This window comes from Rutilus rutilus (assembly GCF_951802725.1).
Source record: "Rutilus rutilus genome assembly, chromosome: 7".
Lineage (NCBI taxonomy): Eukaryota > Metazoa > Chordata > Actinopteri > Cypriniformes > Leuciscidae > Rutilus > Rutilus rutilus.
This window is the reverse complement of record NC_140221.1, coordinates 43,920,441-43,940,094: the sequence shown is the minus strand read 5'-3', so window position 1 is coordinate 43,940,094 and position 19,654 is coordinate 43,920,441. Positions and strand designations below refer to the sequence as shown.

General features: G+C 38.6%; 1 protein-coding gene across 4 annotated transcripts in view; it reads left to right on the top strand.

Annotated features, from left to right (window-relative positions):
* unc5ca (unc-5 netrin receptor Ca) overlaps positions 1-19,654 on the top strand; it is a 140,491-nt gene that overhangs the window by 107,399 nt on the left and 13,438 nt on the right. The window contains exons 7-10 of one of the 4 annotated variants that reach the window (XM_084413982.1): positions 1,021-1,185; positions 4,918-4,974; positions 15,699-15,890; positions 18,394-18,750. In XM_084413982.1, coding sequence (XP_084270108.1) covers positions 1,021-1,185; positions 4,918-4,974; positions 15,699-15,890; positions 18,394-18,750 — 771 coding nt within the window. The remainder of the gene's footprint in view (positions 1-1,020; positions 1,186-4,917; positions 4,975-15,698; positions 15,891-18,393; positions 18,751-19,654) is intronic. The other 3 variants (XM_084413983.1, XM_084413984.1, XM_084413985.1) reach the window with 3 other exon arrangements.

The window sequence follows — 19,654 nt, the reverse complement described above, 5'->3', positions numbered from 1 at the left end:
ATTTTGTTTCAGCTTTATTTCAATTAAGAAATACAATTTTAATAGTTTTAGTTGTAGTTGTTGTTAAAAATAACAGCACCGCATGACATTTTTCTGCATGACGTTTTCATAAAGCTCTGAGTTTGTAATCACGATACTCTTCTGAAACTAAAAGTATTTCCGTCATGACGTAAACATACAGCGAGGTCAGTTCTTAAGCCTGAAAGAAACATGATAGGGAATTTATTTCCGATTTTTTTCCCACATTGACATTTATTCATTTGGCAGTCGCTTTTATCCAAAGTGACTTCCAAATGAAAAATTCCTTCCATAATCAGAAGGATGGAAAATTCACTCTGAGACTATTGAATTACAAGTGAGGAATTCCTTTCATAAAAACTTCATTCTTTTCCAGTCCAGTTTGAGTTCTTCACCTCTTGATAGCATCAGACAAATGCATCGTTTCCAGGCCCATCAGTTCAGCTTTCAAGCCAGACTCTTCCCCTATACTTTGGCCCCTTGGGGCCCCTAAGGGCCGAACACATTTCCATTCCCTCCTGCCAGTGAGAGTCAGTTCACTCTGAAGCAGGTGAGATTAAAGCATCTGAACCCAGCAGGAGAGATGCCAAAGTCAGAAGCTAATGACTGACCCATATACAGCAGTGCACTTACTCCCTGTTACAGAATCCAGAGACAGGCTGAGAACCAGACCACAGCAGAGCCATGCATTTAATTTTATTTTTAATTTTAATTTAATTTAATTCAATTTTATTTTATTTAATTTTATTTTTTTGGTTTAGTTAAATGTTTGTGTGCATTGCAACGTGCACGAGGCAGTCCATTGGCAATGCGTTGTTACTCATTTCACATGCAAAGAGCTTAGCCAGTCATAACAAGGCTCATTAACATATAGTTAATATATATATATATATATACAAAAATTGGACGAGGAATATAATAAAATGATACAATATTGCCTCCTTAATCAGTGTGTATCACAGTATTTTTAATACTTGCTTCTGTTGTTTCTGGTGTGTTTAGTTGATGGCGAGTGGAGTGACTGGAGCAAGTGGTCGGCGTGTAACACAGAGTGCACGCAGTGGAGGAAGAGAGAGTGTAACGCCCCGGCACCCCAGAACGGAGGAGAAGACTGTGACGGAGTCACGCTACTGTCGCAGAACTGCACTGATGGACTCTGCCTACAGAGTGAGTGCACTCTCACACACACACACACACACACACACACACACGGGGACCAAAAAATGTCCCCACAAGGATAATGATTTCGGATGTTGCCAGCTTTGTGAGGACATAACTTATGGATTACCAGGACCACACACACAAACACATACACACACACACACACACACACATTGTGTTTTCATGTTTTATGGGGAATTTCCATAGACATAATGATTCTTATACTGTACAAACTGTACATTCCCCTACCCCTAAACCTAATAAATAACCTTTATCAGCTTTAATTTGATATATTTTCAGTTTTAATTTTAATTTTAATTTTAGTAATTTTGTTATGTGCTTTTATTATTTATTTATTTTATTTCTATTTAACTTTATATTTATATTTATTTCAGTTTTTATTTTAGTTATTTTAGTACTTTAACTTATTTTTTTTTAGTTAGTTGCCAAATCAACATTTCTAATTTTCATTTAAGCTTTTTTTTTAAGTTTAAGTTTTTCATCTGATATTTAAACTTTATTTTATTTCAGCTTTATTTCAAATAATGAGAAATTGTAATAAAAAAATTAAAAAAAATCCCACTCATCCTCGTCCATATAATGGCAGTCTTTTTTTTTTTTAAACACAAAAGTATCACAGAATTATCCCTTGCGGCACGTGTTGTATGTTCCAAGTGTTCTGGGGGTTTATGATATGAAATTTAATTATTATTTAACGAAAATCTTGACCTTGGCCGTTGGTCTTCTATGCACGGCTCGTTTCTTGTGCCGCGTTTCACTCCATCTCACCCAGAAAAAGCACACGAGTTGTGAGAAATCAAGATTAACAAAAGCGTGACTAAAACTCAATAAGCACATACAGTACATTTACACTAAATAGTAACCAATAAACCTAAAAAAAAAAAAACAGTTATACAGCCAAATTGAAAATAAAGTAATAATCAGTTAAGATTGTGTACCAAATATTATCAGTAATTAATACAATTTTACTTGGCTAAAGAAAGTTGTAAAATGACAGATTTTTAAGAACACTTTTGAGCGATTACTCAAATTAATATTTGATCTAGTTCATAAGTGGTGATTTATAAAAAAAAAAATTTAAAAAAAAGGTTGTCTACATAATTTTGCATAAAACTTTCTCCGCCTCTGAATTGCTTTCCTTTTCAGCTGATTTCACCAAGGTCATGTGGTTATTGTCATTGTTTAGTCATTGTTTTAGGCTGTTGTTGTTGTTGGTTGCAGACCGTAGTTAACACAGTCCTTTAGTGCAAGTTAACATGGCGACTCTGAAATACGTCACATTACAAAAAATAAATTGCTAATGTTGTTTCTTGTTGACTTTAATGCCATTAGTGGATTTGTGTATTGCTTCTGTGTGTAATAAAGCACATAAACATGGCATTTCATTTGTTTCAATCACTGTTACAGTGGACACGGTACAAATTGGTGTTGAGAATCTTTGAGAAACTAGTGGTTTGATCATCTCTACAGAACTGACAGGTGACATGAATGTATGTAATCATGAGCCATCAGCGTGGCAGTTTAATTTGTCTGCTGGTGTTTAGAGCAGTGAGCTGAGAGAGAGAGAGAGAGAGAGGCAATCTCCTCTGTTTTGTGTTGTGTAATGGACCTCATGTCTCTCTCTCTCTCTCTCTCTCTCCCCGCAGGCACTTCCTCACTAAAGTTTAAACTTTTAAAAGTTCTTCCCCTTAAAAGTTGAGCAGGCACAATCCATTTAACCCCACTCAACTCAAGTCTCTCAACGCTAGCGTCTCCTGAGTGTAAATGTAGGTAGGGCAGATTCTGGGTCTTAGCGCTAGTTCGTGATAAACAAGCTTTATATTGTAATCGCTGGCACATGCAGACACACTTTTACGCAGGTCTAACGTCTAAGGGTGGTGCTCTAATGTTGATTGACAGGCTGGTGAACTGCTATCTTAGTATTGCCTTAATGTAGTTTTTATCGCCTCTGAGTGTCATTTTAGAGGTGAGGAAAAGAAAATATCTATTCTCAGAACAAACACAAAACAACACAACATAAGGCTTTCACATTGGCATGTTTAAACTTTCATTAATTTGATACGAAGAACAGACGTGGCAACTGGGCTGCCTTTCCTAAAAGCATCGTAGGCTTAAAGGGGTCATGAACTGGCTTTTTAATTTATTTTTTTTTGTTGTCTGAGGTCAACTTATGACATTCGCTTGGTTTTTACATTCAAAAACATCCAAATGAATAAGTAATAGGCTATTTTCTACCCAGGTTTTGAGCCTAGCTCCTGAAACGTTTGGTTTTTATGGGCGTGCCGCATTCAAGACTTGGAAGTAAACGCCCACTGCTATGATTGGATAACAGTTTTGCATATTATAATGAGTTTCATGTAAAGCGCGAATCGGTGGGCGGGGCTAAACAGGCAGTGTTGAAGTAGGCGTTGATCTTCTTCTGCGGAGGCGGGGTTTGATACCCGTTTGACGTCATAGATCCCCACTTTGAAAAACCTGTCGTTCGCTGTGCCTGGTGTCAATAAAAGCTTTTATTGGACTAACAAGGAAGTTTTCAGTTCTGAAACTTACATGATATTCTTATAGTATGATGACCTCTTATATGTCAAAAGCTCAAGGAAAATTAGATTTCTCAGTTCATCACCCCTTTAAGTAGATCGTAGAACCATTGCCACCAATGGTCTCTACGATCAACAATGCTTTTGAGAAATGAAATATAGCTGAAGTGGATTGATATCATCTTGGTCTGGAGTTAGGTTTACGCACTGAAACGTGAAAATAAGTGGGGCAGTTTGACATTTGCCCCAATGGCTCTCAATCAGAGCGCGCTGCAGTTCCATTTTTCTCCACAGATTTACATTGGATAATTGTGGGGCGCCGTAGAGCTGGGTAGGACTAAGGCACTCTCTGCCCAGCTTAGTATCATTGTACATGCCTGCCGAAGCCATACGCTAAATTTAAATATATCCTGCTCACTTTACGGTTTAAAATAGTCTAGAAAATCCACAAATTCTTACAGAATGCTGAACACATTTATTTTTGGTTCAGTAATATAGCCACAGCATCCTAACTGCAGTCTTCAGTGTCACATGATCCTTCAGAAATCATTCTAATATGATGATTTGCTGCTCAATAATTTCTTGTTGTCAATGTTAAAAACTAGTTGTGCTGCTTGGAAATCGTGATACATCATTTTCAGGATTCTTTGATAAATAGACCAGCATTTCTTTGAAACAGAAATCTTTTGTGACATTTTAAATGTCTCTACTGTCAATTTAATGTCCTTGCTGAATAAAAAAGTACTGACCCCAAACTTTTGCGTAGTTGAATATGGCAAAAAAATGTTTTACAAAATTATATCAGCTTGTCAGTTATAGCTCGTCTGTAATTAAACTGCTCTACATCATGAAAAGATTGTAGATTGGCTGCAGTTTGAAACTAGGATTTCCACAATAAGTGTGACAAAATTGTGATAACCACATGTTTACCTGATTACCACCTCACCAGGGGAGCCTGACTGTTAGATGTTTCCAGCTGGTATTTGTTGGTACAGTATGTTGTTTCCCTCTGTCGGTGAGATTTCACGGGAATTTCCATCTGCATGTTCAGTTTCTCATGCTCTCTTCACACCGTATCTTCTGTTTAGGCATTTCGGTCTCACATCACCAAATCACATCTCGCTGTTTTTGTTTGACATTCATATTATTTTGTCTAATACCCCCCTTCCTCTCTCTGAAGGTTCAGTATATCAGCTATCCGTTCAGCCTAAAGGGACGAGAGAGGAGGGGTTTACATGTGAGTGTCTATTCTGTCTTTCATTTTCTTGCTTTGGTTTTCTGGGTCCGTATCTCTTGTCTCGCAGTATCTTTGGCTTTATATTCTCTCGCTTGCGCTCTGTTCCTCGCCGTCTACGGGAGTGAAAGCATGCAGTCTGTTTGTCAGAGTCCTTTGATTTGGTGTTTTGCTTCGTGTTTTGCACCATTTTATGTTCTGTGTGTTGTTTCCCAACTCACATCCACATACTGTATGCTTTGTCCCATTCTCTCTCTCTCTCTCTCTCTCTTCCGCTGAGCACATTCACAGCATTGAATGGAAACCTGAACATCTCTGGAGTAAAGTCAGGCTTGGCTAAAGTCTGTGTGCTGTTTGAAACAGGAGAACTCTCTCTGGTCTTGCAGTATGACCTGAAGCATCTCAATAATTCTCTTTAAAGGCAACAAGAAATGAAAATTGATCCCATTTACTTTCTTCAGAAATTTCCTGTGCTTTTATTTTTTCACAATTCATCTGTGCATGATATTCCAAGATAAAAAGGCCAGTTGCTATTTGAACCCCACTATAAACAGGATTTTTAATAATATATAAACATATGTATTTGTGTACATATGTACGATGGATGGATGGATGGATGGATGGATAGATAGATGTGATCATGGCTTTGTGGGCAAGAAACAATAATATTAACCAATAACATCACATCCTACTCTTTACGATCCAATCAAATCCCGATGGATAAAATCAGGCCCCGCCTTGCATTCCCACTCGATATTCTGCGTCACGCTGTGGAGGTTAAATGCCTTTTGAATATCGTTTCATGTCGTGTTTAATGGGAACCAGCAGCTCCTGGGCAGAAGGTAATCCGCATATACATGTTATTTACCTCAGTGGCTTTAAACTTCTGTTCTGCAGATAATAACACGCAGATGAAGACTGTTATGTCTCCCTCATGGCGTTTGCCCTTTAAGAGTGTTTGACTTCAGATGTGAGCTTAGGGTTATTGTAGAGATTCTTCAAACTGGATTAAAACCGAAATGTTTGTTATGAACATGAAACCCTGAGAGATGAACCGAGGCGAATATCAAACAACATGATTCAGGCTTTCATTACAGGCCACCGCAGTGCTCTGTTCTTCATAAAAACATCTCATCAGTCATAACATCAGTCAGCCTGCTTCTTGTCTGTGATTTTGACTATATTTACCCTCCTTTTATCTGTTTTGTTTTTATGTTGTCTTTCTGCTCTTTATCATGGGCTCACTTTTGAGCAAATGAAAGGCACTTTCAATTCCAGTTTTAAAGGTAAACAAAGTCGAGTCGTGGCTGGTGGCCCAATGGTTAGTAATCTAGGCTGGTAACACAACGGTTTCAGGTTCATTCCTCAAGCAGAGAGCAAAGGTCACGACAATAACCCATTAGCCGGTGTATATACAGTATGTAGTCTGTGCAATCAGGGTAGTGTAGCCATACGTCTGGATTTTGGCCGGACAGTCCGGATTTTAAGCCCCCTGTCCAAAAAGGAGGACAAATGAGTGTCCGGCTTGATGCTGCACTGGACACTCATTTGTCCTCCTTTTTGGAGTTGCGCTGAATCGCCCTAAAAAAACCCGCTCTAGAATCTTTATTGGGACGCAGCAGCATAGCGTCTAATGCCGGAAGGTCTCTGGTCAAACAAATGATTGGCTGAAAACGGTGTCAAATAAATATCTGATATATCATTGGTTAAAAACGTAAACAAGCCTCCACGTCGTGGAGTCCATGTGCTGGCTACGTCATATCATAACGTTAACATGCCGAAACGTCAGACCTCATTTAATCCGGAATGGACAAAATAGCACGAATTTGGCCATGATGACCCTAAAGGAGCTGTTCCGTTAAGAACTGAAATGTGTATTTATTTATTTTTCGCATTCATTATTTGTTTATTTCTGTAATTTCCAGAAGTCCAGAAATGTTATGTTTTCTGGCGCTGCGCACTTCAGCTTCATCTCAGTGGTCAGTTTTTGAACCAGATATTGCAATGTCTTTAATAAATACAAACACTGTGAACAAACACTTTTTTGCCTCTTCTGTTACACATGGGTCTACATCAAGATATATCGTAGATCAAATTGTCTGGCAAAATTGTATTGTAGTTGCAAGTACACCAGAGTCCTATGCAATTATTCATGCCTCACTAAATGCCGCAAAGTTGTCCTCCTTTTGGGTGTTATGGAAATGGCCACCCTAAATCAGGGGTGAGACCACATAAAAGCAAAAGAGCAAACCGAACGCTGTGAGTGTGTGTTAGAAATCAGGAATGGTGAGAGAACATTGTGATTGGTACATTTTTCATCTTCAAACCAAACTTGGGACTTCAGCCGAGAAAGTTTAAATCTCGTCTGGCTAGCGCTCTTCCCATAATGTTTACTCATTAGATCAGTAGACGGAGAGTAGACGGTCTTTTGTGTCTGTTTGAACACACTCGACCACATGAGCGTTTACACTACTAAAGCAATCCTGTCGAATGTGTTTTCGACTACCTCTGGAAGAGGTCAAAAGTGGACAAGCTCAAAACTTTTTAGACCCCATTTACACCTGTATTTAGCGTCTTCTTCTTGTGATCCGATCGTCCAAAGCGCATCTTAATATCAGGTGTAAACAGGGCCTTAGTGCAAATTTACATGCTGTCACACTGGACAGTTTAAATGTACTGTAATTTACAATTTTTTTACTATAGTTTAACTAGATTAAGTTGAGTAGTTCATAGTTTAGTAAGTAACATTTTCAATAGCAACACTTATATATTTTGAATGAACTGAGACCTGAAACATACTGTATGCAAGCACTGCACACAAACACCTTTAGTTACACAATATTCATGCTTTGTTGTGCAACTGTAACACAAAAACGTATTTTAAATATGCATAGTGGCCACATGCACACAGTGCATCGACTAAGCTCTCACGTTTACATACTAGCGACTGTGTTGCAGGCTTAGCGTTTTATTTTAGGTCTGTACTTACGTTGAACCATCTGTGTGTGTGTGTGTGTGTGTGTGTGTGTGTGTGTGTGTGTGTGTGTGTGTGTGTGTGTGTGTGTGTGTGTGTGTGTGTGTGTGTGTGTGTGTATGTTTGAGGGGACAATGTTATCTCTTTTCTCCTGGAGCTGTATTATTTATTAATCATTTTGTGCAGTCGGCACCCCCTCCTCTACAGTCGCGATCTCGCTCTCCCTTCCTCTTTCTCTCGCACTCATGTTCAAAGAAAACGTTTAATCTTCCAGATACATTTTAATGGCTGCATTTAGTAGCTTGGCACTTTTATCATCAAAGCTTGTGTTAGAGCTTGTATGATTGTTTCTCGGGTGAAATGAGTTAAATGACTCAAGGCGTATGATGGCGAGAGTTAAAGAGGGACCGAATGCAGAAGAGATCTCTTCGATAAAACGCGGGCGTACTTCACATCGAAGCCAACAGGAAATGTTGTGCTGCTTCAAAGCACATTGATTTAGGTATTAAAATGAGTCTGATGCCTTTTCTGTGAGTCATCTGAAGATATTGCTCATACAGTTTTGGAGATGCTAACAATATTATTTTTACACATGTAAGATTAAGGGCCCTATCTTGCACCCAGCGCAATTGACTTTGTACACCAACGCATGTATCATTCCTATTTTGCACCCGACGCACAGCAGACTTTTCCCTCGGCAGACGCACGGCGGTAAATTAGGGAATGAACTTGCGCTCCCGGGGACGGTTCAGCGAAAAGAGGAGGCGTGTTCCGGCGCAAACGTTCCCTGGTGCTATTTTGCAGTTTCAGAAAACAATTCCGCCATTGACCAGGAGAAACCTAGTCTAAAGTCAGTGGCGCGTTCAGATGCTATTTTAAGGGCGCATGCTTGGCCATAATGTAGCGTGTGCACAACGCGCATACACTTTGCTTCTCTCATCTACACAGACGCAGGCAGCAGTTCCCATTTTTGCAAACCGTACATAATTACAAGGAAAAATATTCCACACGAGGGAAATCATTGTGGTGTCCATGAAGATGTGAAAAAATAGGCATAAATCTAGCTTACACATTTACCTAAATTATTATACGCCTGTTTAACCGAAGCTAATTTGGGTGGGTTTCTCCCATCCCCATACAATGTCACTTCTCTGTGTTTTACGGCCCTGACGAGAACGTCGGTCTCCTCGGCTGTGAACCGCTCCTGGCGCGCGCCTGGCAAATCCGCCGTTATAATAGCATCCGCCATGAAACACGCCTGCACTTAAAGGGAATGTGAGATGATGCTCTGATTGGTTTATTTCACGTTACGCCCAAACCACACCTATGAATAATGAAGCTACTTCAGACCAACCCATTTTAGATGTGCGTCGGGCGCAAGAGTCATTTATCCCACCGGTATAATAGCAACAGCGCCCGAGATCCGCCCACAAAGTTACTTGCGTTTCGCGTTTGATACTTGCGTTTCAGATCGTTAAAACAGGGCCCTAAGATTGTGTTTCAAAAACTAGTGAGCTGCCTACATAGACATCAGTTTAGGACATTATAGTTCTTTCTAAAAGTAAGATAACTATTTGTGGCCGAATTCTAAGGTACTGTAGTATTGCATGTATCTTTCATGGAGCAAGCAATCCCAGTATGCATTGTGACAAACGCCATGTAAAATCACATAAAAAAGAAGTGAAATGTAAATTATAATATTTTAGTCTGTTATAGTATACAGTTCTGCCCAATATTTGTGTGTGCTATTTATTATTAAGCTATGAGTATTCCAGGGTTAGCTTAGTAACATGCTAACATCATGTCTCCTGAGCACTATTAATATGACAAATGTTTTTTGGAACAGAGTCTGAGACATCACTTGTATAAAATACTCAGGCAATACCATAGTACAGTGATGTTTTCTGGTGTACTGTACACCATGCAGAATCTCATACAGTTCATCTTAGAGCACTTGATTGGCTAACTAGCCTCTATGCACTTATGCTTTAGCATTGTTTAACTCTGGTATTTATGGTAATTTGGTACGCTAGCACTATATTAATTTATTCCTGTGATGGCAAAGCTGAATTTTCATTTTTAAACATTACCGTTTTTTTTCTACTGTCACTTTTGATCAATTTAATGTGTCCTTGCTCAATAAAAGTATCAGTCTGTATGTCTGTCTGTCTATTGTTCTATCTATCTATCGTTCAGTCTATATATCATTCTATTTATCTGTCTGTCTGTCTCTCCGGGGTTGGACAATGAAACTTGCTTTTCCAAAATACCCCAAAGTTGCTCAAAGATATTTAGATCTGGTTACTTTTCAGGCCATGGGAGATGTTCAACTTCACTTTCATGTTCCATTCTGTCACAAGTCTTGCTGTCTGTATTGGTACATTATCATGCAGATATACGGCAGCCTCTTCAGGGTACAATGTTTGAAGCGTTAGGAGCACATGGTCCTCCAGAATGGTTCGGTAGTCCTTGGCAGTGACGCGTATCCATCAAGCACTGTCATGAATGTCATATTACAGCTCAAACCATCACCGATCCACTGCTGTGCTTCACTCTGGGCAGCAACAGTCCGGGTGTTCAGCCTCTTTTAGGGTTTCTCCACCCCCACAGATGTGGGAAAGATATTGAAGTTGGACTCATCAGATAACAAGTTTGTCCAAAGCCCAGGATTTGCACTGTTGGCACCAATGAAACCAACATTTGGCATTGGCACGAGCGATCAAAGGTTTGGCTATAGAAGCCGACCAGGAATATTGACTCTGGAGTTTCCTGACGAACAGTTTTGGTGGAAACAGGAGAGTCGAGGTGCGCATTTAATTCTGCAGTGAGTTGGGCAGATGTGGTTTTATGTTTTTTGGATCTGATCCGGGTTAGTACCTGGACATCCCAGTCAGACAGGACAGATTCCTCTTGCGCAGACGGTTATTCCTGTTGGATGTGGTTCATCCTATGTGGACTGGAGGTATGCCGACATTACCTTGGACTCCAGAGCTCTCGATACACCACAAAGACTCGCTGTCCTGGTCACAGATGAGCCAGCGAGACTCGCACCAACTGTTTGTCCTCTTTTGAACTCTGATGTTACTTCCATTATGTTGTGTGAACTGCAATATTTTTTGTTCAGCTGTGCTATTGTTCGGCTAATTCAACCTTCACACTCTACTCTTACTGATGGAATGTAAAATCAGTGAAGATTGTCCACCAGGTCATGCAAACCTCCAACACTATATAGGCCAGTGTTTCAGCTTCATAGTCCAACACCTGTATCGACCGATCGATCTAGATCATTTTCATGGTAATAATGTTGCGTTTTATAATAGTAATAATAATAATGTTGTTGTTGTTTGTGAGAGACTGCACTCCACTGAGAAGATGATGGTTTAACTTTCTTGAGTGTGTGCGCTCAGTAAATCCCCTGCGGATCGATGCCGAGGGAATCTGATAAGCAGAAGGTTCTTCCGCCCGCAGACGATCAAACTGCCTTCCCCTCATTAACCCCCTCAGCATCTGCACTGTCCAAACACTTTAATCACTTCCTTCATGCAATCAATAACCTTTATAAGTCAAGCGTGCTCCTGCATAGAAACAACCTTTCTGCCGCACGCAAACGCTCACGTATGCACATTCAAACATGGACGTGCACGTGTCTGAACACTCAAATGCATAAATGCAACATTACTTTTGCTTTCATAATACATGTTTCTGGTCTTATTGTGAACGAATCTTCAGTGTATGTTATTCCAATGAAAAAAAAAAAATATCTGTCTTTGTAGCTTAAAAAGAGACTAAAAAGAAATAACAATTGAAAAATACTTCTAAATCATTAATCAATATGAATTAATGTTAACCTCAACATTTACTACTATACATTCATTTTAATCAAAAGTTATATCAGTTAACATTAGTTTATGCGCCTGAGCTGACATTGACAATGTTAACAATTAACAGCTGTGTTTTTATCAGTGTTAAATAGATTCATAAATAATTCATAAATACTGTAAAATACTTAAATATTTGTTAGTCAATGCATGAATTAACATTAGTAGGACCTTATTGTGAAGTGTTGGCAAAATTATATGAATAATTATCTGTATAGACATTCCTTCAACAAAGTCGACTCTGCGTGAAAGTCAATGTGTAATTTGTACACTGCATATCGGTATCACACACACACACACACACACACACACACACAGATCAGCCCGTAATGGTTAATGAGAGAAATAACTAATGACAATCATGTTTGGTCACAGTCAGTAATCGAATAATATTAGTCATTAGGACACAGCTGTGATCAATTTTTCCACTAATTGTAAATTAATTATGGGTGTGAGCAAATCAATACTGCAGAGGAGAGATGACACTGCGGTCACTGAGGAAAAACTATGAAACGACATGAGAGACGATGAAAGGTCGCATGCTCAACGCCGTTTAGTGTGACCGCCTGCTGTGACACACACTTTAACGGCTGCTTTGTACTGTATACTGTAAACACACACACAGTTTTTTTTAAAATGTTTTGCCCTCAAGGTTAGTTATTTCACTGTCAAGTTATTTTGTTTACGGAGTCAAGCATCTCTATTATAATTGCTCATACCTACTGTGAATGTAAATATCTATCTAGTGCCCACAAAAAACACTTAGCGCATGTATATGTATATATTTTTGCCCAGCAACATATTTAAAGTTACATTTAATAGTTCATTCTACTTCACCCGCATACATACTGTACACTCACATAAAGCAATACATAGAAAACCTGCATGATTGTTTATATCGTCACAAAATGTCAACTGTATTATCACACAGCTCTATATATAACGTTTTATATGTAGGCCTATTACATCCAATTGTTATCCGCATACATACAATATATAAAAACATACAATCTTATAAAAATGTGACTCTGGATCACAAAACCAGTCACAAGTCGCACGGGTATATTTGTAGCAATAGCCAACAATACATTATATGGGTCAAAATGATCGATTTTTCTTTAATGTCAAAAATCATTAGGATATTAAGTAAAGACATCATGATCCATGAAGATATTTTGTAAATTTCCTACTGTAAATATATAAAACATTTATTTTTGTGAGTGAATGCAGCACAATCGCGAACATAAATGGAGAACTTTAAAGGCCATTTTCTCAATGTTTCGATTTTTTTTTTCTAATAGTTGTATATCGGCCAAATATCATATCCTAACAAACCATACATCAGTGAAAAGCTTATTTATTCAGCTTTCATGTGATGTATAAATCGCAATTTCAAAAAATGTATCCATATGATTGGTTTTGTGGTCCAGGGTCACAAATATGTCCAACTTTTTCTGCATATACTTACACTGGGCGATATGTACTAAAATAGTAAATTTGATTGCTTGTATCGTCGCAAAATGTAAAGTATATTTTCGCCCAGCTCTAATCTGCTAAATGTGACTGTAAGGCATGAAGATATTAAGATATAATCATCAACTCTGCTTTGAAACAATTTTGTGTATGTGTATGTGTTAGCATTTTGACATCATTTTTGCGCCCTCTGCTGGTAAGGTGGATCAGTGTGGGCCTAACCAATGAGCTTAAGTCTGTGAAGGACCCTAATGAATATTCATAACCCTGAGTCTAGTCTTTCTTTAAGACATGCTGGTGTCAATGTCAGCCTGATAAGTCGGATGTTTGAAGCATGAGTGGAGTTTTAATCTGTGTACCTTTGTTGCTTTCTAATGCGACTAATGAGTGATGAGCGCCAGCGTGCGTGTGCTTTACACATCCAATAGATACGTAAGAGGGGATTTAAGCACACACACACACACACACACTTTAAACATCAGAGACTGTGACGATTTTAGCTGCTTCTCGCTTTGATGTTTCAGAGCTGCGGTTTCATTTTGGCCCTGATCCCCTTTTAATCTTCACATACACAAATTCAGAACTCTCTCACACACACTCAGAGAGAATCCACAGTAAAAAAAAAAGGGGGGTCGGATGAACATGTCACTATTGTTCTCCTGCAGTCTGCTGAAGAATGAGGCTGATTTCCAGGAAGATGAGCAATATGGCATGTAATAATTTATAGCCTCATTAAATTAAAGGACTGGATTCTCTTCTCTCGCAGTCTGACTATTTTCAGGGTGCTTTTTTCATCTTCCTGCAGTCGGCGGTCTAATTTTCTCTCTCTTACTGTGAAAACTCCTTTTTAATGATTGATGCACAGGGTTTATATACTGATTAATGCCATTGTTTTAAAGGCCATTCTCGGGCGTGACCTTTAACCCATATGCCGCTACGATGATCTGTCATTTGAAATGAAATACTGCACTGAGTGTTAAAAATAGTTGGTGAATCAGTAGGCGTTATTCAACCATTTGAAACAATAGTGTGCTACTTTGTTATCATATAACATTGCTTGCGAGAGGCATTCAGTTATCGTCTGTGCGAAAAATGCTTTGTTGGCTTTGTTTAATTCAATTTTGTGCAAAGCAAATATGCTATTATGAAAATAACATTTGATTTGACCCATCTGAATGTGTGACTGGTGTGGCATAATAACAACATTTAGTATTTCTGCACTATATAGTATGTATACTGCACACAGTATGCACATTTTCTGAACACATTATGCCTGAATCAGTGCTATTTCAGTGTTATTTATAAACTATTATTGTATTTATTAATATTTTGAATTTGTTTTATTTTAATTATATATATATATATATATATATATATATATATATATATATATATATATATATATATAATATTATTATTATTATTATTATTATTATATATTTTTTTCTAATTAGCTTTCATTAAATTTTATTTCAGTTTTAGTTTAAGTACTTCAACTTAGTTACTTCAACTTAAACTCATTTTATTTTGCTTAATTTCCCAGGGGGGCATTTCTAAAGGTTTTCATCTAATATTTAAATTTTGTTTTATTTTATTCCATTTTATTTATTTATTCCACGAATCTTATAGTGTTTTTTAAAGGGGTGGTTGATTATGATTTCACTTTTCTAACTTTAGTTAGTGTGTAATGTTGCTGTTTGAGCTGCAAAGTCACAACGCTCAAAGTTCAAAGCAAAGGGAGATATTTGCTTTTAAAGAAATCGCTTTTTAAGGACTACAACAAACGGCTGGTAGAGACTACACGACATTCCTCCTAAAATTTACATAAACCCCGCCCCCGGAACACGATTTATAGATTATCAAGACAGAATATGCTAATCAATGACTAGAAGATAACTACACATAAGCTACATAAATTCATCAACTAACCATTCAGAAATGTCCTGTTGCTTCTACATGTTGTCACTTCTTATTGAGTCTCTCCATCATTGTCTGAATCCGGTTTGAACATAAAAGGCTAAAAGTTGTTTAAATTTTTAGTGCATGTGTGTGTGAGGTAAAATGACACAAGCTGTTGAAGCTCCGCCCCCTGTGCCGGGAGCAGCAGCTCATTTGCATTTAAAGGAACAGACACAAAACGGTGCGTTTTTACTCACCCTCAAAAAGTGACAATTTTAACATGCTATATAAAAATGTGTGGGGTATTTTGATAAATATACTTCACATACACACTCTGGAGACATCAAAGTCTTATTTTACATCTTGTGCAAGGGCATTATACCACCCCTTTAAACATGTCACCATGGAGTAATGACTACTGTTACACTTACTATTTTTTTTAACTAGCAGACAGTGTATAGTGTATTGATTGTGAGCATGACCTGTGTTTGTCTGTCCCGCAGCGGCTCCGGGTGGAGATGAGGTGCCGCTGTACGTGGGCATCATCATGGCGGTGGTCATGTGTCTGGTCGTCTCTGTTATCGTGGCTCTGCTCGTGTATCGCAAGACGCATCGGCGCTTTCACTCTGACATCATCGACTCGTCTGTGCTGAACGGCGGGTTTCAGCCAGTCAGCATCAAACAGGCTCGCTCAGGTGAGACAATACACCTTTCAGTGTTGAGCTCGGATTGGTTAGCAATTAAAATTACTTTTATTCAAAAAGGATGCATTAAAGTGACAGTAAAGACATTTATAATGCTACAAAAGTTTCTATTTCAAATAAATGCTGTTCTTTTGAACTTTCTATTCATCAAAATAATCTTGTTAAAAAAAAAAAAAACGTGATTGCCACAAAAATATAAAGCAGCACAACTCAACATTTATAATAATAAGAAATGTTTCTTGAGCAACAAATCAGCATTTTAGAATGATTCATTTTATAATATATTCAAATAGAAAACAGTTATTTGAATATTTCACAGGAAATATGATTTGTACTGTATTTTTCATCAAAAAAATCCATTCTTAGTGAACGGTAATGTACACAAAAGAATTTAGGGTCAAAAAATGAATTTATTCAATTTATTAAAAAAATATTATTATATATTTAAACCATAAATAATTATTATGCGTGTGTATTAATTTTATATTATTTATATTTATTATATAGTAATATATAGTAATATATATATATATATATATATATAATAGAGTATTTATTTATTATTGTGACTGTTGGTAGAATTTTGGAAATTAGATTCCAATTAAATTTTCAGCAGACTTTCTTTTGTCTGCAGAACAAATATCGTTTGGACGTTCTTCAAATGATCTCCTTTAATGTTCTGCACAGGAAAAGTAATAGGCCTACAGGTTTGGAACGAAACGAGGGTGATGAAATGATGACAGAATTTTCATTTTTGGGTGAACCATCCCTTTAATCACAAATGTAACTATTTTTGAATATGGGTGTCTTTTGTCATATTGCTGTTTTTAGGCTTTTAGGCACTGTAATCACTGTATTACATGCAAATCACTGTAACACACAATAATGAGTGGATTATTGCTTTAGTAAAACATTCAAAACACTATTCCGACAGAATCTCTCTTACTGCTGATTTCACTCAATGCAACAGTTTCAGCAAGGAACTGTGGGAGTGTGTGTGTGTGTGTGTGTGTCTGTGTGTGTGTCACCGTAAGACACAGGAATGATTAAAATTCCAATCAAGTGTTTAACGGAATGGAAGGCAGTGTCCCGGTGTTAAATTGTGAGGTGTGTGTGAGAGAGAGAGAGAGAGAGAGAGACTCAGGTAACATTTCATTTGAGGAACATTAAAATGCCTGTCACTCTCCAACCTGAACAGGTTATCATCAATGAAGAATCGTCGCTCTGCTCGCTCTCGTATTGTCTCTCTTTTCTCCTCATTCTCTCGCTGGTTTTTTGTGTTAATTGAACATGAAGCGGGCTGTGGGTGTAAATGGCGAAAGCGGCAGTGAATGAGTTGATGAATACAGCGGTAGGGGATGTTTTGATGGTAAAGCGAGGCGTTCCACATCCCTCAGTTCTCCTGTTTTGCTCTTTCCCGCCAGAGGCTGTAGATTTGGATGCGTTTACATCGGCAGGTGTGATGCAATGCAGTGCGGTTTACTCCGTCTCACCGATCACCGCGTGATGAATAACTTGAACTCGAGCGTCAGGAGTGTGAGTAATGCTCACACCTGAGTAACTAGAGAGAGAAAGAGAGCTGGTGTGCAAAGTGACAATCCTCTGTTTAGTCACTGTTGGAAGCTGAATGTTAATGAGCAATCAGTATGGAGATTACCAGCCGCTGGCTATAAGAGTCCTTTACAAGCTCTCTCACACACACACACACGGTGATTTCATTTCAAAATAGCACACAACAGAAAAACATACAAGGAATAGGTCACCCCCCCAAAAAAAGTCATTCAGCCACTGTTATGTTGTTTCCAAACCTGTATGGCTTTTTGCTTCTCCAAGCTTCTCCGTTCCAGCCAATAAAAGTGGATAGTAGCTATGTTTACATCCAAGTTGTGAATTTAAATTATGCAAAAATTATGTAGAATATCTCACAAAGTCATTTCTAGGGAAATGAAAATGAAAGTTGTAGCCACTGTGGCCTTTTTATGTAATGTTGTAAATGATTTGCGAGTGTGTAGATGAAATGCACTGATTAAACTGGTTATTGCATATGAAAATAACCATATACGGTACTGTATGTCAGTTTAAATATGAAGAATGACATCAAGAGATTTGGCAAAAAAAATGTAAAAGAAATGTATTCTTTTATTCAGAAAAAGTACAGTAAATACATTTATAATGTTACAAAACATTTACTGTTCTTTTGAACTTACAATTATTTCAGGATTCTTTGATGAATAGAATCACAGTTTTCACAAAAATATGAAGCAGCACAATTGTTTTGAACATTGATAATAATTCGAAATGTTTCTTGAGCAGCAAATCATCATATTAGACTGATTTCTGAAGGATCATGTGACACTGAAGATGTAATGATGCTGAAAATTCAGCTTTGATCACAGGAGTAAATTCCCTCCATCCATCCCTCCCTCCCTCCCCAAAATCTTCAAATGTTATTCATGATGTTTAATAGTAATAATTTTTATGTGTCTGTTTGCAGCAGATTTGCTGGCCGCGACCCCTGACCTGTCCACAGCGGCGGCGCTGTATCGCGGTCCAGTTTATGCCCTCCACGACATCTCAGACAAAATCCCCATGACCAGCTCGCCTCTGCTGGAGACACTGCCACTTCCAAACCTCAAGATCAAAGTCTACAACTCCTCGGGCACCGTGACCCCTCAGGAGGACATGACCTCTGACCTCTCCGCCACCCTGTCCCCGAAGGTCACCCACTCTCTTTTGGACAGCGACCCCATGACCCCGCGCAACCAGACGCTGGCACGCACACGGGATCCCACGTGCACAGCGTTCGGGTCCTTCAACTCGCTGGGAGGTCATCTGATCATTCCCAACTCAGGTGAGATCGCACACGCATGCACACACACCTCACTGTGTGTGATTTATGATGCACAATCACACTCTGGTCCTCACTGAGTGTCCAACATATTTACGAATCGCCGTGTGATATAATTTATGATGATTAATTGATTGTGTTGATAGTCCTACATTAGTCTAATTAAGGCATATGGCTGGAATGGATTCCAGTAAGATGCGATGGAAATGTCACATTCACAATCTCGCATGCATGTGATGAGGATAAACACAGTCAGTGACAGTGATGAATGAATAGAGAGGATGGCAGGATGGGCAGCAGCTAGTAATCCACGTTATGAGCTGCAAAAATGATACATAACACTCCTCTAACATCATCTATCTATCTATGTACTGTATATATATGGATGGATGGATGGATGGATGGATGGATAGATGGGTGGATGGGTGGATGGAAGGATGGCTGGGAGGGTGGAAGGATAGATGGATGGATGGAAGGATAGATGGATGGATGGGTGGATGGAAGGATGGATGGAAGGGTGGCTGGATGGATGGAAGGATGGATGGATGGATGGATGGATGGATGGATGGATGGATGGATGGATGGATGGATGGAAGGATGGATAGATGGAAGGATAGATGGATGGGTGGATGGAAGGATGGATGGATGGATGGATGGATGGAAGGATAGATGGATGGATGGGTGGATGGAAGGATGGATGGAAGGGTGGCTGGATGGATGGAAGGATGGATGGATGGATGGATGGATGGATGGATGGAAGGATGGATAGATGGAAGGATAGATGGATGGATGGATGGATGGATGGATGGATGGATGGATGGATGGATGGATGGAAGGATGGATGGGTGGATTGGATGGAAGGATGGATGGATGGATGGATGGAATGATAGATGGATGGATGGGTGGG